The sequence below is a fragment of the Salvia splendens genome, chromosome 9, assembly GCF_004379255.2.
Source record: "Salvia splendens isolate huo1 chromosome 9, SspV2, whole genome shotgun sequence".
NCBI classification, from domain to species: Eukaryota; Viridiplantae; Streptophyta; class Magnoliopsida; order Lamiales; family Lamiaceae; genus Salvia; species Salvia splendens.
In genome coordinates this window covers 15,757,421-15,782,699 of record NC_056040.1, presented here as the reverse complement: position 1 = coordinate 15,782,699, position 25,279 = coordinate 15,757,421, and the positions used below count along the sequence as shown (strand labels likewise).

The window sequence follows — 25,279 nt, the reverse complement described above, 5'->3', positions numbered from 1 at the left end:
AAGAGATGTCGGTGGACCTATGGTTCTCTTGCAGCTGTGGGCCTGGGAAAGAATGCCTACATTGAGGCCAGCCTTCTTGATATCGCCTATGCACACGCCGTATACCCCGTGCGGAGCCAAGTAATGTTTTTGTTTAAATTAACTCACATAATTATGTGTTTTGTTGATAACTTTTGACATTAATATTATGTATAGGTGGCACGGAGTTACTGAAATTGGAAATGCGCCCCGACATTCAGTAGCTCATTATCGTGATCAGTTATCACTGATCCGTCCTGGCCAGGTGAAATTTATTTGTGTTGTCTTAATTAATGAATTTACTTACTATAGTATGAAATTAATTGTGTTTTTTATTTTATTTGTTTGTAGTTTCTGTGGACACCCTATGCAGACTGTATCCTCCCTGAGTACTGCATTGATTCGACTGCATCCTACTTGTGCGATACTTATTTGGTGTGCTGGTCATTTGTCGAGGCACACGAGGCTGGACGCGTTTGTCGACAATTTAACCGCTACCAGCGTATTCCTCAGTACTGTGATAGGATGCTACATAGCTCCGGCCATTTGAGTAAAAGTCATCGCCGTGGGAGGAAGGGCGCTGATTGGGCTAAGGTACATAAGTTCTTCATTGATGAATGGGACTTGCGCCACGACAGGTTCCAAGCAACTTTTGACCACGCAACGGCGACACTAGGTGGTCGCATTAATCCGGGTTATATGGCGTGGTACAATAGGATCACCGTGTCGTACCTAGTTCAACCTGGGACACAGTCAACTGACGGGATGAACGAGGCAGCCTCTTCTAATTTATTGGCGGTATGTGATGTTTTTGTATATAAAAACGTCTTTAGTTTAGTTTAAAGTTTGTATTGCTCAAAGTGGTATGATGTCATTTGTATTTTTGTTATCTAGGTTGAGACCCTTCAGGGGATATGGCATTTGACCTCTGAGCATGACACAGACCCTCGGTTCATTCAGATTCGAGACATGGCTGCTTCGGCACTTCGTGCGATGAACCATGCTGATGCGATGGAGTATCCATCTTCTCAACGGCAAAATGTGGTCGTGCCGCCACGCCCACCAACTTCTCTTCGTCATGGACTGCCGGGTGTCCGGACGGGTGGGCACGGGATTACACGACAGCATAGGTTGGCGCAGCAGCAGCAACCGCAACCTGAGTATGCGGTACCAGAGCCCTTGAGTCCGGAGTACGATCCCCCAGGATGGTCTCAGTTGAGTGGTGCAAGCATTGAGCCCTCGCAATGGGGAGCACGCGCGTCATGTGATTCATTCTTTGGAGGTGTGTCTGATTGGGATGCATCTCAACAAGGACGTGACACGTACTTTCAGAATTATCAATTTATGGATCGTGTGGGGGAAGAAGAGGGTCAGGAAGAAGAGGGTCCGGAAGAAGAGGGAGGGGAAGAAGAGGGTCAGGAAGAAGAGGGTCCGGAAGAAGAGGGCGGGGAGGAACATGACGAAGTAATATTCCGACCACCGACCGCGGGATCCTCACGATCATCAAGTACGATTGGCCGGGCTATGCAGAATGTATTCAGGGGCTTCTCAACAAGGAAGAACAAAGGGAAGGCTCCGACAAAGTTCACGCCTCCATCTAGATAGATTTCGGGCATATGTCAGTATTTGTGTCTATTGAAACAGGTTGTGGTTGATTATTTTTTATGTGATGAAAAATAGGATCAACAAATATTATTTTGCTATGGTTGAATGAACAGTATTATGATTTTGATAAACAACTATATAAACGAATATCAACATATGACCGAGCGAAGTATTATGATTTTGATAAATCAGTATTATGATTTTGATATAAAATTCGGTTACAAATATAAACGAATACTAAATATAAACCGTATTATGAAACAAATAACAAATTTTGAATCATAAAATCGCCCGATCGGGCATTTTAGGCACGTAAATCGCCCGACCGGGCGAAGTTTCTGGACTAAACAGTGCTGAACGAAATTGCTTTTGTGACGCATAACTATTATGCGTCTCTATTTGGTGACGCATAACTCTTATGCGTCGTTACTTGGTAACGCATAAGTGTTATGCGTCGTTTATTGGTGACGCATAATGCTTATGCGTCACCAAGTGAATTTCGTTCGGTCATGCCCCTCTATCCCGCAATTTCTGCAACGACGGGGAGCTCTCGGTTCATCCTCCTCCTGGACATCCATTTGATTAAGTATCCTCCTTCTTCTAACTCGGCCACGCGTTCTAGGAATCAACTGCTGAGGGGTGATGCACAATTTCCATGAAGGTGCAACCCAATACTCTTCATGTCTTGGTGCATCAAATGAAACTTCACTATAGTACTGTGATCTCCATGTACCTAGGTAGTACTTCTCATCTATCAGGTCAATCATAACATGACCTCTGTCTCTAGCAACCGCACAAGCATGCGAACAAGGGATTCTCCACATCTGCCACTTACCACAACTGCAACTCGATTCCAAATACCTGACTATTTGAACATTGTTGCCCTTTGACACTCCTTGTACGATTCTTCCTCGAGTTCGGACATGGTACTTCCCTAGATCTCGGTCAATGACAGTGATGTAATGTTTTCGCCCCTTTGAGTCATTCTTAGCAAGTCTGTCCCTCGCCCATGGGGTTAATTCACCTTCGGTGTGTTCTATTGTTGTCTTCTTCTCCGCCCACCATTTTACCGTCCTCCAAAATGTCAAATCAACCAACGCTCTAATCGGCAACTCTCTCACACCCCTCAAGACGTTATTGTAGCACTCCGACATGTTTGTGGTGGCCACCCCCCACCTAAGTCCACCATCGTAGCACAGTGACCAACATTCTTTTGTAATCCTATTCAGCATTCGAACCGCACCACTGTTGACATCATATAGTGCTCGACGTCTTCTGGCAAATTTACGTTCCTGAGAACTGACCCCCAACTTCCATATAATGGCCTTCACATTGGGGCCCTTGTGCTTCTTCAACACATTTGCCCTCACATGAAGCAAACAAAATTTGTGGTGTATCTGCGGGGCCCTAGTCATGATTTCAGACTCCATTGCATTCAAGAGTCCTTTATGCCTATCTGATATAATGCACACCTCCCTCTCGTATTTCACTACATGAGTTCTGACATGATCCAAAAACCACGACCAACTGTCATTGGTTTCTTCATCCACCACAGCATATGCAATAGGCAAGCATGTCTTGTTAGCATCAAAACCACAAGCAACAAGCAACTTACCTTTAAATCTTCCTCGAAGGTGAGTCCCGTCCACTGTTAACACCGGTGCGGCCTTCTGGAACGCATGTATTGCAGGCCCAAATGCCCAGAAAACATAGTTGAACACCATTGTACGCCTCTGACTCAACAGATCGTTATGCTTCCACTCAACAATTGTGCCCATATTCTGTGACTGGAGTTCAAACATGTAGCTTGGCAACTGCCTAAACGACTCCTCCCATCCACCGTATACAAACTCTATAGCCTTTCTCTTTGCATACCACGCCTTCTTATAACTGATTAACACACCAAATCTGTCTTGAATATCAGCTATTATTGAGAAGACCTTGAAATCGGCACATTGTCGCACATGATGTCGAATCAACAGAGCTATCATTGGGGCTGAAAAGTTAGCATGATCTCTATTAGCACGATGGCCTATACAGGTATGTCGATTCTTCCACTTCCTAACTTCCCACATATCGTCATGCGACCTTTGTGTAACTGAAACCTCCCACTTACATTCCCTCGCCTTTTCAGCATCGGTGGTGCTGATGATGCCTGCCCCTGTGACTGTCGTTCCTGCTGGAAATTTGCATACAGCATGCCACCTTCTTAATTTGCTCTCGACAACCTTAAACTGTTTTTCATTCCATAAACTCCACATAGTTATAGCAGTTTTCACGTGTAGCTTGGAATCAAATTTTGTTCCCAACACAATCCGATGCGGCTCATTCTCATTCCAATACAAAAGGCTGTGTTCATTACCTCCCACATCATCCGATACTCCAGAAGGACGACTTGGTAATTCACGAAAGAATCTAAACCCATTAGGATTGTATTCCGGAAGTGGTTGTTCACCTTGCATAACAGGTTTACATGGTACTATCTCATCATCAGAACTAGCACCGACATCATCAGCACCATCACCATCACTGAGATCGGGGTCTGGCTCTGTCTCGGATAGTGGCCTTGGCTCATCAAGATCATCTGCATCATCTACCTCATCATTCAATCCAACACCAACATCAGCAACATCTACAACATCTACAACATCTACAACATCTCTCTGCTCATTCATTTGGTCCACCCTCGCAGATGATCCAATACCACACTCAAAACTCATTTGTTCAAACCTCGCAGATGCTCCAATACCATAATCAACAACTGGTGGGATTTCTTCACTCCTCACAGGTGAATACTCAACAAATAATTCAATACACCCACTTGAATTTTGAGCATTGTTGAACATAAACATTACACTATCATCATTGCGAATCACAGAACATGTATAACTCATACCGGAACCATAGACTATACATTGTCTCCATAATAATTCAATTGTGTGTTGGTTCATATCTATTCCCATCGCATCACAAATCATTGCTACCAACTCATAATAGGAAACACATGAATTTAATATAATGGAGCTCCTCGCACGAGGTGGGTCATAACCAATACCCATATGTGGTAGTTGAACTACTCTACCACCCCAATACAAACTCACAAATACTTGCATGATTTCTGCATCAAAAACATATAAACCAACGACAATTATGGACATTTTCCTACAAGCCCTAATTTGTATAAATTGGGTAAAACTAACAAATGAAAGCACAATAAACATGAATAATGATGAATGTAGCTAAATTGATGAACAAATTACCGGATCTTATGGAGAAATCGCCGGAAATTGCCAGAAAACGCCGGAAATCGCCGAGATAGAGGAATTGAAAGTGTATGAAGGTGCGTTCTGTGATCTGCGTGCCTCCAGATAAAAGCCGCCTTAACGACGCATAACCAATGTGCGTCGTTCATGAGCGACGCACAACCCTTATGCGTCGTTAAGCGACGCATAATCCTTATGCGTCATTACTTAACGACGCATAATGGTTATGCGTTTCATTAAGAACGACGCACAATCATTATGCGTCACTCCCTCAATTAGAATGAATATATTCTCCTTCATTAAATTGGAATTCCATTACTCTCTTAGCACAAAAGAAGAAAGACCTCCTCTATTCGCTGATCACGTCTCTGACTTGAGCAGAACATGATTTGCTGCTGAAACATGTTTTAGAATTCAGAGTATCAAAGTTTTGTAGAGTAGTTTCTTATAGCAAGATATATGTAGAGATTAATCAATTATTCAGTTCTTTTCATCATCTTGTTTGATTATGTGTCAAAAACATACACAGATATAAACATTCTTGAATTGAAGAAATGGTAGTTTTTAATTTGTTGAGTGGCATGGTAAATATTTGATCAGAATTTGGATACTCTTAATTTGTACTAATATGAAAATCACACTATTATTTTAATTTTTTATAAAAAGGAAGGACTGATGTTTAGAAGGCAAAACCATGTGATTCTAGCTGTACAGATATCCAAATGTAGTGTCGCACTTCAATTATTCTTCACCTAACTCTAAAATTTGATGTATGCCTTAATTTGCAACTGCATTACTTCTACTGCAAAATGGTATGCATCTCTGCTTTGCTATACTTATTAACAAATTAAAACTGCAACATTAGAAGATAAGAACTGAAAAATGGTTGTAGTTATCTGCTAATGTTTGAGTGTATATGTATCATTGTATGTAAATGACCAGTTTCTCACACAAAAACTGGCCATCATAAGCTTTCACTCTTCATATTTTTTAACAGACTTGCTGGTTTATACATAGACAAATCCATGTGATCTTAGTTTCATGTCTATTAACTCATGGTTGTGCTGTTTGGAAACATATCATTAATATGGTTGAATTTTACAACTATACTTCACATATTTATCTTCCTTAAATCTGCATTATACATTATAGAACAAAAAAAAGGAATGGTCCACATTTGAAGAAATGAACAAGTTATGGGATATGTTTTGTGCACCTATTTGATTTCTGTGGTGCATTTGGTTTATGTGGGGAAAATGAGGTCTACATTGCAAGAGTTAGTTGGGAACAATGCCATTCAAAATCTTGATTTCTTGCTAAATGTGTTTAAGACAAATCCATGTGATGATTCATTTTCTTGTGTTTCCCAACTGTCATATCCATTATTTTCTAACCAATCTCTATTTCCAAGGGATGCAATATTTCTATTCCACCTATATATACAATACTTATCTCAACTTCAACCCATCAACAAGCCTTCAACAGATTCTCTACCTTTCTTGACTTTGATTTCTTTCATAACTCCTCATCTCATTCTAACTTCAAAAAAGGTTCATACAATGGCCATTCGCCAGATTCTAAGACGTTCTTTGTCCAATGAAAGAAGGTCGGCTGAAGTTCCAAAAGGCCATGTTGCAGTCTATGTCGGTGATAATGAAAAGAAGCGCTTTGTTATTCCAGTCGTGTACTTGAACCATCCTTCGTTTCAAGAATTGCTTTTTCAAGCCGAGGAAGAATTCGGGTTCAATCACCCGATGGGTGGCCTCACCATCCCTTGCAGCAAGGATTTATTTGTAGATTTCATCTCTGGTTTGAGCAGAAGATGATTTATAGCAATGGTGTTTAGAAGTAGATTTTTGTAGATTAGAAAATGTATCCAATGAGAATACATAGAAATGTACATGAAGTATATTATTGAGAAACTTATGTTTCCTTCATTCATATGGATCTCTTAAACAACCAAATTCTTCTGATAAACTTGCAACAGAAACTAAATAAGGTTGGATGCTGTTAGCATAATGAAAATCATGTGATTTATCTTGACTAAATAGAGCTTCTACCATTAAACTGAATAGAGTTTCATTGATTTCACATCGAGCCTCAGCTGATCTGTTGTAGAGGAACAGAGTTTTGTAGAACTAGTTTTTTTTACAGATACTATTTTTCTGCAGCAAAGTTACAATGTATTGATGACACATGAAAAATCATTTGGTTTCAATTTTTTTTCTGTTAACTTGAAATATTTCTAGAAAGTTATGCATACAACAAAGGTTTATCATAATCCAGCTTGGTAAGAAGATCTTGAGAAAATTTGAAAATGTGGATTTATTTAGAATTTGTTATATGCTTCTTCTTAGGGCTAAGTTGGTAGCATAGCATGGCTCTCTATCACCACATATTATTGCTGCCTTAAAATCAGTATGTGATGACTAAAATACAAAATCATGTGCTTATGTTTCTAAATCTTGAAGAAGAAAATCTCAAGAATTAATAAAAAATGAGTTAGCAAATCTCATTCATTGTCTAAACATGAAATTTCCATGTTTTCATAAGTCTTGAAGAAACCTAACCACCCGGGCTGACACCTTCCCGTATGTTAAGGATCAGTATCGGTTAATTAGCAGTAAGAGTTCCATCACAGCTGAGCTCACATGGTGGGCCGGCCGCGTAGATTTTGAGAGCAGCAGATTCATTGAGCCTTGAGAGGTCGAAATAAGGCATCAAATGTTGGTACCAGCTTGCCAAAGTAGGGCCATTGCCTATTTTGGTAACTAGACCCTAAATTGCAACTTTCTAAATGACAGTTTTGGCTTAAAAATGAGAAATTTTCTGATTCTACTAATATTTATAGCCAAGATGCTTCTTACAAAACTTAAAAACGTCATGTCTCGAGTGGGAAAATAAATAAGTACATGTATTCATTTTCTTGAGAGAATGTCAAAACAAAAAAAATAAACCTGAGTTAGACATTTATTGCTAACAGAAACTCAATTATAGGATCATTATGCAATTCTTTCATTTCTATGTATTGATTTTAGCAACTTTAGAAAAACGGCTGTCTTTGTTTGTCTTGTTTTTAAGGATAAATGAGTCAAGACAATCATGCATCTTTTAGCATTCATTCTTATCTTACTATGTTAAGATTGAGATCCTTGCTTTGTAACTCATTTTCTATTTTTTCACAAGATCAAAATCCTCCTAGCTACTTAAATTCGATTAAATCAAGTAAGGCAGAGTTTGAATAATGTGATTGGTTTCGTCATTATAAATATGAGAACGTGAGGAATCTCGTGATGCTGTATTCTAACATTCAATAGTAGTACAGAAGAAGATGTTGTAAGAGACTAAGAATGACGATGTTAGAATATAAACAATGACATTTTGGAATTCACAGCCAAAATCATTTCTGAAATCGGTTCAGACAAATGCAGATAAGTTTGAGTGAAAATAACATCTAAACTTCTTTCACATCGATTTGAAGTTTAAGATTATGGAAGTTGAAGAAATCCATGGAGAGATTTTTTTAGCTAATCCTTTTAAAAAATACTTAAACAATAGTGTTGCATCTGAAAATGGCTATGTATTAATATCTTCTCATTACATACATTTCTAAATTCTGATCTACAAAAATGTGCTTTTCTAAAAACATGGCTAGTGTATATCATGTGCTTCTCAAGCCAGAGACGACGTCAATGAATGTGTCCTGGCTGCAAGGGATGGTGAGGCTGCCCATGGGGTGACGGAATCCAAATTCCTCCTCAGCTTGAAATAACAATTCTTGAAACGAGGGGTGGTTCAAGTACGAGAGTGGAACAACAAAACGCTTCTTCTCACTCTCCCCAACATAGACAGCAACATGGCCCTTTGAGACCTCATTTCTTGAGGAAGCTGATCTTCTCTCGCTAGATAAAGACCGTCTCAGCATTTGTCGCACTGCCATTCTTGTATGAAACTGAGCTGAAGTGAGAAACTTTTTGTGGGAGAGAATCTCAAGTTTTTATGGTGTAAGAGTTGATGATGGGAGCAATGAAGAAATTTGTTATGTATAAATAGACTTTTCAGAAATGGTATATCGAAATGAAAAATGAAGAGAACAAGTAGATATGCAAATGGGGCATGATGCCTAAGTTGAAAGCATAAGCACATGGATTTGTTTTGGGATTTTCTTGAAGCAACAAGATATATGTGGTGTGAGATAATGTTATCTAACCAACTATGGCAACAAGCCATGGCCACATAATGAAATTTGGACAGAAGAAAAGCCATAATTTAAGACGTTTTTGCTTCTATGGACAGAAGAAAACATAGGTAGGTATGCAAAATGGGACTAAGTTAAAAACACAATCACATGGATTTGTCTAGAGATTTTATTGAAGCAACAACAGATATATATGTGGTGTGAGATAACTATGGCAACAAACAATGCATTCAATTCATCAAAAATCTTCATTTTATTGCTTAAACATTGATGGACAAATCCATGTGATTTCTCATGTGCTTGTGTTTCTTCAAACGTCAAAGCCTGCATTTGTCAACATTTCTGTGATTTCCAAAGGGACACAAGCATTTCTTGTGCATCTATATATACAACACATTTCCCAAGTCCAACCATCAACAAGCCTTCACTACATTCTTATCTTTCTTGATTTTTGATTTCCTTCATAATAGCTATTCTTCTCATTCTAACTCGAGAAAAGGGTCACACAATGGCCATTCGTCAGATTCTAAGACGGTCTTTGTCCAATGAAAGAAGGTCAGCTGAAGTTCCAAAAGGGCACGTTGCCGTCTATGTTGGTGATAATGAAAAGAAGCGCTTTGTGATTCCAGTGGCATACTTGAACCATCCTTCGTTCCAAGAACTGTTGTTTCAAGCTGAGGAAGAATTCGGGTTCAGTCACCCGATGGGTGGTCTCACCATCCCTTGCAGCGAGGACTTATTTGTAGATTTCATCTCTGGTTTGAGCAGAAGATGATTTGTAGCATTACTGTTTTAGGAGTTGAATTTTGTAGAGTAGATTCTCTTAGAAATGTATCCAATGAGATTACAAAAGAATGTATATGAAATATATCATTGAAGAACTTTTTTTATCCATACAACTTTGGCAACAAGGCATGACCACATTATGAAAATTGATGCCTCTTTGATAGGTCATAATTTAAGACGGTTATGGTTTGATGTACCAAAAATGATTCTAATAAATTTCTTGGGCAGGCATATATGCGTAAGTAGAGAAAAAAAACTAGAAGATATTGATCGAAAAATGAAATACAACAAACCCATCCTTTCTTTGATATGATTTGCCAGTATTTAGATATATCAAACCCATCCTCCTTTCTTTGATAAAAACACATAATAATAATAAGATTTAAAGTGGATCGATCCTACAAACATCGATTTTACGAAGAGCTCTTCTTAGCTTGGTCGATTCTCCGCTTCCGTTCTTTTAGGAGATTTACTCCGTCCTCTTTCCTCTTTTTACCAATCTGAAACATAAGCAATGAGCTTCCATATATCAATACCAAGGACACCACATGAAAAATAAAATCTTTGTTTTACCTTCATTGCTTCTAGAAGTTTCCTCTTCTTGCGCGACATTGAAACCTCAGACATGCTATCAGCATCCTTGGCCCTTTGTTGCAGATCAGGTAAAGCATCTTCTTCAGCATCCTCGACTTCAACGCCACTTTGGAGAGAAGCTAACTGAGCACCTTGAAGCTCTAGCTTCAGTTCTTCATGGTACTTCTTCTCCTGCATTAACATCTGAATCCAAGGAACACATTTGAGTGTTTAATAACACTTGGATAGATATACGAAAGAGAATAACAAACCACACAATAAACAACACATCTTAGGGAATGAGAAACAAATCTAGCTTAGCCATGATAATGTTTCATGATGTGTACCTTCTGCTTCTTCTTAGCAGCCTCGATAGCTTCTGCCCGATCAATGATGCCTAGTAAACTTTGAGGGTCGTCCAAATCCTCTTTTCCCATGCCAGGCAATGGCAAGACTTCCTTTCTTTCAGCAGCCTTTAGTCGCTCAATAGCTTCAGCATACTCAGGAACATGACCCTCAGCATCATTATCTACAAATGGAGACAAATGCGGCGGAGGTACACTGCAATATGTAAACAAAAATGAAAACATCAAAATTTGATGCAATAATCGATGCAAACATTTTTTTAAATGACATAACTGGTAGGGAGAATCTTTTAGTCTAGAAAGTACAGGATACAAGAGTGAGAAAAAGATTCTACAACTCAACCGTCAAGAGTATTTATTACAAGAAACAGTAGATACTTAACTTGAACACCTAATTGTTTATTTTCGGATATGTTTTCATGGACACAGGCATCTAGTACAACCTGAATTCAGTCAGTACATATAAGCACAAAGATGTCTCCACGAGAATCATCGCAATTGGAAGCACTATCAACTATTGAGAAGGCAGTTCCATCAAAGTAAACATCATAGATCAACCAGATACTAAAGCTAATACGATCAACTAGATATTAAAACCATAAATTAGATACCAAAGCAAATAGTATTATCACAGTTTTTCCACAAATAAGAGAGCTCTTGATTATAAAATTGCAATGCAAAATTTGATATGGAGCTTACCATCCGACAATATATTTCTCAGTAGGCAAAATGATGTGTGCATTTATACAATCATAAACCCACTGAGGTTGGATGTATTCTCTGGAAAGGAACTTATGTCCTTGTGTTGGCCTATCAACAATCTGCACACAAAAAAATAACCTCAATATAATTCTGGATTTTTCTTCTCGGAGTTGTGGAATTGCAAAATACTATATACAGAGAATCCTAAACATGATTTTCTAAACAATAATAAAAGAAATCCAATTTCCATGTCAGAAACTCGCAAAAATCCTCTGCCCGCATATGAGCTTCTAAGAAGATTCAAGAGCGGTGTTGTCACAATACAAACTACTAAAAACACAACCTAAATACGGAAAGCAGATGAACATATACAACCCAGGAAAGGTGGTGGAAGCTAGCAAACCAAATTATTGTTGAAGTGAAAAAAAAAGAAAGAGAAAACTAGTATAATGTAAACTTTCATATTAAATCACCTAAACGATTAAATACATAAATGGCATATATACTGGTTTGAACACATTGTGAAGCACATCAGTCATCATTTACCAAACCTCAAAAACAATTAATGAAATATGTGGAGGAACAGACCTGATGAGTGATGCTTTGGTCAGACTCATCATAAGGTGCACCTGCACCTTCCCAAGAAACTTTGCCACCAAATGCAGGGATGATAAACAGCAACGACTCTCTAGGAGACTGACAAAGAAACAATTGAAAAGGTTGAGTTCAATAGTGAAGAGACGGGAGAAGGGTGTGAGTAGAAAGGAAAGCATCACATCACTGGGAAACAGAAATTGAAATAAAGGAGGAAATTGATCGAGGAAGACAGGGGGGAGCAGAAGAGATAATAACAATATGTAACCTCACGACTTAAGAAGAATTTGATGTTCCTGAAGAGATTTTTGCATTCCCTAGTTTCTGAATCTTCCTCATCCTCTCTAGAAGCATCTTCAAGAAGGTGCATCAAAGCACCAGGTTCATTAGAAGGAAGCTGTTGCATTAAAGCACCCGGTTCATCCTGTTGATGTTCAGCTGGCTCAGAGCCAGACGAGATGATGGCTTTTGTACTCATTTGGCCGTTGGCATCAAGATATCTTGACAATGCATAAAGATCTGCATAGTTCAAACATCAATATTGGACACTGCAGAACCAAAAATTGGTTCCTCATCTCATATGTTTATAACATCAAATCACAAGTAACTTCATGTATTCTCAAAGCCCTAATGTAATTAAGAAAAAATCCAATACATATGATTAATCATGAAAATATGAAATAACCTGCAGACAGAGCTTCCAACCGAGGGTCAAGAATTGGTGGATATGTCACATTTATTGAATGATACAGTCTGTGGTTAACAAATGCAAGAAGAGTCTGCAAACAAATGGATATAATTAAAAACGGAAGATAAATAATACAATTGCAGACACCATTACTAGAGACTAATCCAAGACAGAGATTGAGATATTAATCCATGAGCTTAATGGTTTCAACCAATGTTTAGTAAGATATTTTTAATTCTAATTGCAGCTCCCTTATGAGCTTTACTAACCCAGGTTATTGCATAAGACATTTATTGGAACAAATTTAGTTCTATTCCTAGAAGTTGCAGCAAATAGAAATATATATCCATTGTGTGTGGGTATACAAACTCAAAAATAAAAGAGAAGCATAGATAATAAGAATGACATCAGATCATATAAGTTATGACTAACCTCATAAAATTCCAAAAAGGTAAGCAAGACCCTGTAATCCACTTCAGGCAGTACTTGTTGTAATGCATGAGGAGTTAACCAAGTAACTTTTTGCCCCTCGACCTCTGCCTGCCAAGGATAAATTGACATTAATAAGATATCTATGATACATGAAGTGATTCAGCAATAGAGAATAACATGCATACTTGATAATAAATTCCTTTCACAGAAATGAAAGTCTTCCGTAGTTTATGGGTGCGAGAAATGTATGCCTGCCACTCTTGACTCAACCTACAACCATTGCAGGAGGACAGAACAGGCAGAAACAGGATAAGTACGTTGGCCCAAACATAACATGGTTGTCTGACTTAAAATTCTTAAATTGCAAATCCAGAAAGCTGCAAGAGCAGTAACCTTCGGCAATTATGGACACGGCTTACAGGAATCTTTTCTCCATCTACAATTCTATCCACAGCAGGCAATGCAGCAAATAGGTGTACCATACTAAGGCAGTCATCAAGGTCCCTTACTGCATCAATGAATTTTGGATACCTAATTCCAAACGAAAAATGGTAAAATAACACTATTTGTACAAAACAAGCACATCAGAACTCAAAGGAGAAACTGAATTCTACCTCTCCTTAATGAGCATATCAAGAGTGTAAGTGGGCTTCCGTCTCAACAGCCGTTCCGCGAGATCTCTATTCTTCTTTGACACGGCTTTCTTCACTTTCCTCTCATAAGTTCGCATGTCTCTAAATTTTTCAAGAAGAGGCTCATGTTTAAGAAACATGAGATCTTTTGTGTGATAATAAGAATGGTGGTTTCCCTTCACCTTCTTCTTTGGTTCCCGGGGAAATACACCTTTGAGGATGCATAGTCTCCTGAATGGTGGATAGAGAAGAATCATTAGCAGTCATAAGTGAACACTATCTCTCAAAATCCATATAAAGCATAGCACAAGTATACTCATAGCAAACGGACCAAACAACCCACAGCTCAACTAAACCCAAGACAAACATTTCAAAGCTCATACACATACACCATGTTAAATAGAAAAAACAGTCCAATCCAATCTCCATAGAGGAAATGAATCAACCATGTCAGATTGATTGACCATCTAAATTGGTAACAGCTCAAAAAGTTTAAACATTAATATTACAGGGTTGATTCCCAACTCAACTAACGTTACACACTTAATCCAACTAAATAGATTACGGGGAATATAAAAACTGGTGATATGACACGAGGAATTACGTAGATTTGTAAAACAAAACACAACTCTGAAGACGCGAAGTCAAACATCTTATTATTATCACAGCTACCAAAAACCCAAAAGCCCATCAACTACTAGTACAACACGATTCCTAGAACACCCTTAGCTGAAAGTAAACACAAACATGTGTACACGTAGACAAGTTAACTCCCTAGCGAGAAGTAACTCTTAATTTAAATTGCGCACGATACGAACATCACATGTCTGCTGCAGAAAAATGACGAGCATTAAACCCTACACTCGACCCCCTCACACACACGCAAAGATGAACTAACAATAGGTGCGTATTTCATGCTGCAAAAGCAAAAATAGCCGAATTTTTTTTAAATTTACAAAAACCAAAAACAAACTTATAACCGCAGCCTCACTGCATACATATTCAATTTATTCAATTTAAAAGTACAAGCTCACTTAAGCTAACATTACGACCAAACAAATGGAAAATTAGAGGAACCTGAATACAGGAAGGCTAACTTGGAGGTATTTAACAGCTTGTGACCTCGTCACATACTTGGCCGCGTTTCCCTCCTTCTTCTTCCCCTGAAAAAAAAAAAGTGCACGGTGAGATTCAGTTCATCTTGAGGTTAAGATCGTGCTGGAGAACATTTCCGGTGGTGAATTCAAACTTACGGCGGGGCGATAGTGCTTCGGCATGGCGTCGAAGAGGTGGGAGAGAGAGGAGACGAAGGAGGCGAGGGTTATAAGATTTTAAATAGGTTTTGTTTGATTTGGGCTTGAATGACTATTTTAATTGGGCTTTTAAAGCCCAAATACATAAATTTGAAAACAAACCCCTTAATCCCTTATTGGGTTCGCATTTATCATTTTTTTTAAGAGAATGATAATATTGGACAAAATAAATTTGGAAATGTAATTGTAAACGTTTAAAGTTAGTAAATATTATCCTCTATAAAAGTAGCGATATTGTAATTTTTTTTAAAGTTGGATCTGAATTTTCTCTTCAAAATCTTCATCTGGGAGTCTATAATACTCCCGCTGCTTCTGATTTAAAGTTTCATTTAAACTCATTATAATTTTCAAGAAATTGTATGACTATACGGAATTGGGTGAAAAAATTAATAAAATGTGAGTCTCACTTTCATATAATATTTATATAATTAACTATGGGTATAATTTAATGGAGTGTGGGTCCATTCATCAAAAAATAAATGAAATTTTAAATCGCATAATTACTAAAATAATAAAATGGGATATTAATTCGCAGACAAATGAATGTAATAAAATTCTGCGTGATTAAAGGTGATAAAAAGGAAAAGTAATTAAATAAATATTTTGTTTTGTTTGTACACATGCATGATTACTTAAAAGAGAAAGAGAATATTTTCTTGTGCAATAGTATCTCGCATTAGATAGAGTTGTTGCAAAAAAAAAAGGGAACAATTAGGTAAAATGTAGGTTTCTTCAAAATGTAACCATCTTTTTTTCAAACTCCAAATCAATTATATGCTTAAATTTAAATAAACTACAAATTACATGAGACATTGAATACACTTATACACATTCATTGTAAGATGTAGGTGCTTTATCGTTAGATAGCTCCAAAAGGCCATTTATAAAAAAAATTAACAAAGTTACAAAATATGGGCTATCTCCATTTCTAAAATAAATAAGTATTCAATTTCAAAATAAATGGAGTATATCCCACATATCATAATTCAGTACATAAATGGTGCTATCAAAACAAAAAAGGTAAATCTACTCACCAAATTTATATATATGAAACACTTATTCCGGGATGGACAGAGTAAGTAGTAGCCGCTAGAGAAAGGGAGAGAGGATCACATAGCAATGGAACTATGCAACAAAATTGAGACAGAGTAGAGTAAGTAGTAACCGTTAGAGAAAGGGAGAGAGGATCACATAGCAATGGAACTATGCAACAAAATTGAGACAATGTACAATACCAAGGCCCCCCACCCCCAACAGTTTGTGCTTTACAGATTTAAGTATAGAAAGCCACAAAAAAAACTTAAGGTTCAATGCACCTACAAAAAATTTAAATAAAAATTAAATATATATGTATGTATTGTCCACTCTCTCTCATCAACAAATTGCAATATGCTGGTAGACAGGATTTACTTGTCCAAAACAAGATTTTATTTTCTCCACACCAAACTGCATTTCCCCATTGTTGTGTTGGTAGGCCCAAATATCAAAATACTATGCCTATATATATCACTCAAAAGTAAGTAAAAAAAAACACCATCACATTATTTAATTTTCACCTGATATGTCTCCCCATACCCCTATATAAACCTCCTAACTCCAATTCCAACTCAAATAACCAAACACACAAATCTCAAAGCTCACTTCTACTACCACTTCAAAACCTTATCCTTTCCAAAAATGGGATTCTTGTCTAGTGAGACCAAGCAGAAGCTGAGGAGAAGCATATCACCCAAAAATGGGAACTTTTCGGCATGCCACGACGTCCCAAAGGGGCATTTCCCGGTGTATGTTGGGGAGATGCATAGGAGATTTGTGCTCCCAATTTGCTTTCTTAACCAACCTTTGTTTCAAGAATTGTTGCATTTGGCTGAGGAGGAGTTTGGATATCATCATCCAATGGGAGGCCTCACAATCCCATGCAGTGAAGTTTACTTTCTCACCCTCATCTCTCAACTCAACTCAACTCAACTCATCACACGTGGCCGTTTCTTATTGATGGCAAATGACGGCGGCGGTGTTTGAATGTCACCCCTCCATGAAATTGAGATCAAATAGACTAGTGTTAGGCAAATTTTGTGATCAAGAATTGATGAACTTTCTATATGTAGATTGATTGTTTGTTGTAGTAGTGGATTCATCAATGAATATTGATCATTTTTCTCATATATATCAAGATTTTTCATACATTTTCTTTAATTAGAATTTGTGTCACACTATGAATATCCTTGGCTTAAAAAGATGCAATTGTTTTACTTTTCATGATGTCAAATCTATTGGCATTTGACAGAGTTATGAATATGAAAGAAAGAAAGAAGGAAGGTAGGTAATAACTAACTGCATTATTTTGATGGATTTTTAATATGTTTTGTGATTGATTGAAAGACCAATCCATGTGATGACTCATGTCATGTGCATATATATCAATCTCACACAGTAATTTGAGGCTCAAAAATGATATGTCAAAACCAATAAATATTTATCAGCACAAAAATGGAAAATCAACTGGTTTATGTACTAATGCACCTACGCGGATAGGCGCCCGCTGCAGCCTCGTCCTCGCCACAAAACAACTCTCACAAGCGCTCGTTGCAGCCTCGTCCTCACCAGAAAACTATGTCTCACAGTCGCCCTCATCTGCATATTATTCTATTAGCCAAAAAATGCAGCAAAATTAAGACCAAATCCTTGTTTTCAGCAAAATGGTAGTAACAAACTAGTGGTGCAGGCAGGCAGCATCTGGCAATAGTGGTAAAAGACAATTGCACATGAGACATCACATGCACTTGGTTTTCCAACTAATTATCAAGAAATGTAGCAATGGATGTATATATGTAGAGGCGTTCGAACCCCACCACACACGCCAAAGCAACAGAATTTCTTTCCCCTATCAAAATTTTTTATAATGAAAATGACACAAAAAAAGTAAGTAAAAACTTCGCATTTAGCCGGTTTTAGAGCACGAAATGAGCTAATGCAGCTGTGAATATGTTATAACACAGCAACTGCTTCTGCTACCTTTAACACTATGAGGGATGTGTAAAAGGATCGACTTCGACTTAAAACAAGAACTACTATATAAATATATGAATCCATTAAATGAGGAAATTTCAAGAGCTGAGAATCAAAGTCTCAACCGAAATGAATGGCGTGGTTGGTTGAAGAATGGTGTAGCTGGTGAGAAGAAGACCGGGACAGCAGGGGCCTATACGACTCAATGATTCGACCACTCGAAAATATTTCATGCCTTCCATAACATGCTAAAGTTTTCATACTTAGCCTTATCCTTAGACAATTAATTATTTCAACAATGTCCTTAACTAATCCCATTGATTTTGCAGTCCAATTTGTCGATAATCCTCACGTGATCAAGTGGCTGCAAGGAGACACGGAAATACCAGAGGCTCTCATAATACATCTCATCTTCTTCTCTTGACTAAATTGTTGAATTTTTTTAAAAATAATTTTGGATAATAGTATGAGTTGTTTTTTTCATGAACTAGTTGCTTTCGTACTACATTTCTGTCTGAAAACTTGAATGCCTATTTGTTAGTACTTTCACTTGTATATTATGTACCTGAGCATGATGAGTTTGAGAGTTTGATGGATGATATAAAATTCTTGGATTTTATGCTAAATTGGTGATTAATGTATGCTGTGAAAAATCCATTGCTATAAATAGAGATAAATCAGTTATGTACTAAGTCTAAAGGTGTCAACAAATCAAAGCATTAGACAGATGGATCTTGATCAGATTTTGGATTTAAAAAAGTTGGCAAATCTTTCTCTATCATCACAAAATCAATGTATCATAAAAAGGCTTCTGACTTTTTTCTTGAATAACAACACTAGTAAACATGGGGTCCCCATCCAAGTGTAAGTAACTAAATTCAATGCTTCACTTACCAAAAATGCACCCCCCTTCTCTTCTCATTTAAATCACAGAGTAGAAACATCAAGAGCCATAATGATTAAAATCAGTTTGTGGTTGTTTTCTATACAACAACTTGGAAAAATAATAGTATAGTATTAAAGAAAAAATGAATTAAGTCAACAAATAAGTGTATAGTAGTAAAAGGGCAAAATGTCATGCTACTGAATGGTCAAAAACCATGTGCTTTCACCTGATATATGTGTACCAACTTCCTCAATTGTAACCTAAAAATAAATAAAATGGGAATAAAGCCCTAGAATAGTTGCAAGCAGCGTTTTAGGCTCGCAATAATTATTTTAATTTGTGTTTAATAGGATTTAATCCACAGATCAATAGATAAAGTATGAAACAACGCATTCACTGCATTATAATTATAACTACTCATATAAAATATCGAAATTTTAATTTCTTTACAAAAACTGTTAATTCGTGTTTGATATTACGGAGCAATATCTCTAATTTCCACTGAACGCGTGAACATTTTTTAAGGAATGAACTTCAAATTTAATCCCTAGAAAATGGGTATTGGTTATAATTTCAAATTCATGATATAATCTTAGGTGGTGTTCGGTTTGCAAGATAAAATAATATCAAGATACAATTTAGGATTGAGTTATGAGATTATTTTAGTCATAGGGGGTTAGTTATGACTAATTATCTTATGATTGTTCATTTAGGATTGAGTTGTGGGGTTGAATCTCGTGGACCAAATACACTACAAATTTAATTTCGGATACAATATTGCAAACCGAATACCCCTGGTGCAAATTAAGATTCACACAAGTACTAATTAATGAAAAGTAATATTAACATTCAGTTGACTTATACAGTATATTTTTTTAACATTTTACCACTTCATTGTTATTATTTATTATATGTATAATAGTAAAGAAATAATTATTGTAAATAGCATGTTATACATGAGTTATGGAATAAATTGATAGGCATGGAGATTAATTGCAGCCTGCCTTAAAAACTGCAGCAGCAAAATTGAAGGAGAGAGGAAAAAAAATTAACTAATCGAATACCAGGGTGCTCAATTATTGAGTCAAAACCAGGGATGGCCATAAATAAGAAAAGTTTCTGACATCACTTGAAAAAATATCAATGCTATATCGCATATAATTTTTATTTTTAAAAAATGCTGAGTTCTGGATTAACTCCATGATCTAATCCTTCAAGATAATTTAGTTTTGATCTCTTGACTTTGTCTTCACTCATCAATCAAGGAAACTTGAATTATTTATTATCATCAACGTTATTATTGTTGTTTGCAAAAGTATTAGTAGTTCATTTTAGTTAGTTGAATGAAACGCACAAACATTAAAAGTAAACAAATCTATCAGACTTATACGATAGGTTCGGATTAAAATTTAAAAGATCCATATTTTTAATTACTACTAGTCCCGGCCGTTAAAAATAGTACTATCAACTTTTGAGGGCACAAGTTTTAGGGCATAATTAGTAAAATTAGAGAGATAGAAATAAAAAGTTATTAAAATATTGTTAAATGAAAAATGAGTTCCACCTCATTAGAGATGAAAAGTTTCTAAGTAGAACGTGCATAATTTTAACGAACGGGCTAAAATAGAAATAGTTCTTATTTTTAAAGAACGAATAGCTAATATGCTCGTCCAAATGAACAAACGTGCATTAGAGCATCACCAACAAGAAAGGGTAAATAAAAGATGTATATCATCCATATACATCCTCAAAAAGTGAAATATACTCTTCAAAAAAGAAACATATTCCAAAGGAAAAGGTATATAGAAAGATAAATGATTTTTTAAACATGTAATAGTACAAAATGCATTAGGAAAACATAAAGTGTGATATCTTTTCAAATACCTTCTCCCTTGGAGAATGGTTTTTCATGAAAAGAAGGCAAAAATGGTAGTTATAAAATTTTACCTCTCCATTGGTGAAGAGGTAAAGATACCTCTTCAAAATGGGAAAAAGTATAATACTTTCTCAAATACCTCTCCCCTTGGAGAATGATTTTTCATAAATAAAAAGATAAATATGATAGTTATATAACTTTACCTCTACATTTACCTCTCTCCTTAGAGATGCTCTTAAAGAGCAAGTTCCTCAAAAAAGGTAATATGATCGAAATGAAATCCAAATGCCATAGAAACTATCGCTTTTAATGACTTATTTAGCACGCGTACCCTCACGCAATCTTTTATTGAGTAATGAAAATGCTTTAAATCAGAAATTTTGGCTAGTCAAATATAATTTCAACAATAAAACACAATCGTCCAAAACATAACAAAACAACATCACCCCAAGATTGAAAAGCAAACAAAAGACACAAAAACAAACACACCATCAAGAATAGTCTAGACCAAAAATGGGATTTACCACAGAAATACCAAGAAAAAGAGAAAAACATAGGGACGAAAACAACCGACAACAACCACCAAGAATTGACGACAACAAACAGACTCCAAAAGACGAACCTACAACAAAGAAAGAAAATCCATACCTCTTCTAGGCACCCCATGGGTAGAAAACCAATAAGAGACTTCAAAGCTACAACAATCGATTTTATGAGTCTATACAATGACATTACAAATATATTAGAAATTGTTGTCTGTACACGACTTAATTTTTCCAATATTTATAACTTAAAAGATAATTTGTCAGCACAAAAATATTGTGGTGTGATAGTTGAGACAAAAATGCTTATGTGCATGGTTATACTAATTTAATCTCATGCAAATTCAGTTTGACACAACATATTTGCTTCATGTCGAAAACGTGTTTTGTATTGCCAACCACAGCAAAATACTACTGATAATGAATGTGGTATGATTGTAAGAAGCATTCACATTATCATCTGTGGTTCGGCTAATGAGTTTGAAGATGCCCAAAGAGGAAGTTTCAGTAACAATGATTTATTACCGACTTATTACCAGTAACTTTTATAGTGAAAAATTATTACCCAATATTAGATTATCCGTTAAAGATTATCAAAGTAATTGTATGATATTTTGGCAAGATGATAGTGAATTATAGATTTGTAGATTTTGTAAGGATTTACGTGGATAGCTCCTCGATATAGAGTGCATGCATACCTCAATCGAATTTGGGTGCGAACAAAGACTAAAGGTTAGAGATGATCTAAGGATTATGCAACAGATGGTCCATTAGTGTACGTTCATGTATCTACTTCTTCAATCGAATTTAAAAAGCAATGCAATTAAGACTGAACATGTGAAAATAAACTAACAATTAAATTCTAACTTACAAAGATGCATTGGGGCGGATATTAATTTCTATACAACACGGTATTCTAATTCAGAACCTGTTACGGACGTTCTCCGTAACGAGGCCGGATGGCTAACTTCTCGGAGAGATAAGGTGATCGAACCTTCGACGTGCTCGAAGGAAAGCTCACGAATTGCTGTTTTTCGGACGTTCTCCGATGAACAACAATTTGGAAATGAAATATGATATTCTTGTTACTCAAGACAAATTTGTGGAAACTAATATATATTCATTGAATGATTAGAATGATAACAAGCTCTCCTATTTATAATACTAGAATACTACTACCCTAACTTAATGAACAAGAAACAAATATCTAAACAAATATGGGAAAGATATGGTGAATCACAATTAACTAAATAGAATAATATCCTATGAATATTCCCTAATAATATGTAGAGGATGATCGTATCAACTCCCCCACGGTTGAAATCCACCTTGTCCTCAAGGTGGAAACCACGAAGCAACAAAGAGAGTTAAAAGAAGAAGCATTGGTGATTTATCTCCTCCCGGATCAAATGTGCCTGGTCGCTGGAGTTGAGCAAATGCGGATCCGTTTCCTACCTCCTCCTTTATCTCTAACTCCCATTGTGTGGGATTAAGAAGATCACCACTTTTGACATCATCAAACACCACGTCAAATGTAAATTTCCTCCAATCAACGACATCTGTCATCTCCAATTCCTGATGTGGTGGAACAATAAAATCACCAATCTTCTCATCATATACCCCGACGAGCACTTGCCGAGGCATATTGTCGGTTTTGACGTTCACGATCTTTTCCAGGGACTCGTCGTTTGGAACATCAAGATTAGCGCCCCCGTTGTGAGCGGGGTTGTTGGAAACATCTTCAACTAGATTTTCGTCATCAATATTCTCCTCAAATACGCAATTCAACCGGACGAGAAGGGCGGCTTGCTCCAATCTATAAATACGCAATTTCTCGTTGTAATCACTTACGGCAGCTGGTTGGGCCGGGTAAGGCGAACGAACCTTGAGACTGGGAATATTGGGAAGACCATGTTGCTTCCCTGAATCAATAAACTTGCTGGACTGTTGAGGCCGGTGCGTGGAGCCAGATCGTGGCGGGGCGACAGTAGGCAACGGCTCTGTGCGGTTATCCAACGATCGGTTGCACCGTGGTGGCTGGTATGTAGGCTGCGTGTACAGCACTTCCGGCGGGTGGTAAGTCGGCTGCCATTGCTGATATCCTGCGTGGAAGGTCCCCTGGCGGCGATAGTCGGGTGGGTCCGAACACGAGGGCTGATGGAGCTGCTCGGCGTGGCCGTTTTGAGGCTGCTGGTGTCGCCACGGATAGTGTTCAGAACTCTGGCTTTGACGGTTGTTTCCACGATCGTGCCAGCCCCCCTTGATCCCAATTGTTATCAATGATTCGAGGTTGGGGTTGGTCATGAAAGCGCCCCTGATACCTCCTGTTAGGAATTTATGGAGGATCTTGTCCATCCGAGAACAGGAGCGACGGTGGTTCTCGCCATGGCTGACTTGCGCGGCAATGTTGGTCTCCATCGTTGGCCGTGAAATCATGTAGCCAATAAGGCGGCTCCTCTGTACCTGCTCGGTGGATCTTCCCGCCCATGTACCTATCCGGCGGGTAGGGCGGCGGACCGTGGGCCAGATAGTTGTGGTGGGTTCGCTGCGCGTACGGCGGTGCTGGAGTCAGAAGTGGGGGTGGCCGGTCGTTCGCGTTCATACGCGACTCCAATTTGTCCACCCGTCGATCCATACTGTCGAGGCGTGCATTTAATTTATCAAACCCTAATGTGATTGGGTCGACCGAAGCCTTCCCCGATTGGTCGGGACGACGCGGCGGGCCTATATGCAGCGCCGGCGTCGCTTCCCTCGTCGGCCGTTCCGACGTAGATGGGCAATGGTATGTTGACGTCATGAGAAGGGAATGAAAGCACCAGTTGTTACGGACGTTCTCCGTAACGAGGCCGGATGGCTAACTTCTCGGAGAGATAAGGTGATCGAACCTTCGACGTGCTCGAAGGAAAGCTCACGAATTGCTGATTTTCGGACGTTCTCCGATGAACAACAATGTGGAAACGAAATATGATATTCTTGTTACTCAATACAAGTTTGTGGAAAATAATATATTCATTGAATGAATAAAATGATAACAACCTAGCCCTATTTATAATACTAGAATACTAGCTTAGGGAACAAGAAAACAAGATACGAAAAGATACTATGAATCAAAAGATAACTAAACAAAAGATATGGAAGATAAAATATATCTAAACTAAAGGACTACTCGTATCAACCCCCCCTCGGTTAAAATCCACCTTGTCCTCAAAGTGAGAACCACGAAGCGACGAAAAGTTGAAAGCAGAAGCTTCGGCGAATCATCTCCTCCTGGATCAAACGCACACCGAACAGTTGAACGTCTCCCTTCATCACAGCCATAAAAAATCAACGAAGGAGACCCAATGTGGTCGGCAAAATTCCACGCCACAACGACAAGCTTGTCCACGCCTCCAAGAATGTTCGAATCCAACATGTCATTGCGCGGAGGGATCAACCTTGCATCGGTATCGAGCGATGTTGATCGATGATTCATACTTGTAACATCACTGATACTCAAATCCACATAGACACCAACAATTATGCACAAACCGGTGTAAGCACTATCTCCTTTCTTGCCCCAACAATTCTCAACAATAGATTTGGATTGCACTTGAACAACAGGGAATGAGGCGATGACCTTCGGCACTTCCTCTATGGAATCGTCCTCCTCTACATCGTCTAACGATGCCTCTTCCTCATTGTTTTTACTTGAATCATGAAGACCATCATCGTCATCAATTTTATCCACCTCTATAGATCGTACTTCATCATCTACTAATTTCTTCTCATTGAGCCGCAAGTCAACTTGATTCAACACT

At 37.7% G+C, this 25,279-nt stretch overlaps 3 protein-coding genes and 1 long non-coding RNA gene across 4 annotated transcripts; 2 read left to right on the top strand and 2 right to left on the bottom strand.

Moving 5' to 3' along the window:
* Positions 1-86: 86 nt before the first annotated feature.
* LOC121749851 (serine/threonine-protein phosphatase 7 long form homolog) lies at positions 87-2,922 on the top strand. The gene is made up of 5 exons (XM_042144502.1): positions 87-120; positions 196-283; positions 370-816; positions 913-1,150; positions 2,786-2,922. Exons 1-5 carry the CDS (start codon positions 89-91, stop codon positions 2,815-2,817), a joined length of 837 nt encoding a protein of 278 aa, XP_042000436.1. The 5' UTR covers positions 87-88; the 3' UTR covers positions 2,818-2,922.
* A 507-nt stretch (positions 2,923-3,429) lies between these two features.
* On the top strand, positions 3,430-3,814 carry LOC121749854. The gene is made up of 3 exons (XR_006039667.1): positions 3,430-3,464; positions 3,548-3,663; positions 3,758-3,814. It is a non-coding gene; the product is annotated as an uncharacterized LOC121749854 (long non-coding RNA).
* A 4,492-nt stretch (positions 3,815-8,306) lies between these two features.
* Positions 8,307-9,141, bottom strand: LOC121749852 (auxin-responsive protein SAUR21-like). Its single transcript, XM_042144504.1, has one exon. It carries the CDS (start codon positions 8,824-8,826, stop codon positions 8,548-8,550), a length of 279 nt encoding a protein of 92 aa, XP_042000438.1. The 5' UTR covers positions 8,827-9,141; the 3' UTR covers positions 8,307-8,547.
* Positions 9,142-10,136: 995 nt separating this feature from the next.
* LOC121749850 (pescadillo homolog) lies at positions 10,137-15,178 on the bottom strand. The gene is made up of 13 exons (XM_042144501.1): positions 15,110-15,178; positions 14,934-15,019; positions 13,839-14,087; positions 13,618-13,755; positions 13,410-13,494; positions 13,225-13,332; positions 12,790-12,883; positions 12,373-12,623; positions 12,099-12,206; positions 11,508-11,629; positions 10,791-11,004; positions 10,444-10,647; positions 10,137-10,370 (listed from the first exon to the last, which is right to left on the bottom strand). The coding sequence occupies exons 1-13, from the start codon at positions 15,131-15,133 to the stop codon at positions 10,284-10,286; spliced, it is 1,770 nt and encodes a 589-aa protein (XP_042000435.1). The 5' UTR covers positions 15,134-15,178; the 3' UTR covers positions 10,137-10,283.
* Between the last annotated feature and the right edge of the window lie 10,101 nt (positions 15,179-25,279).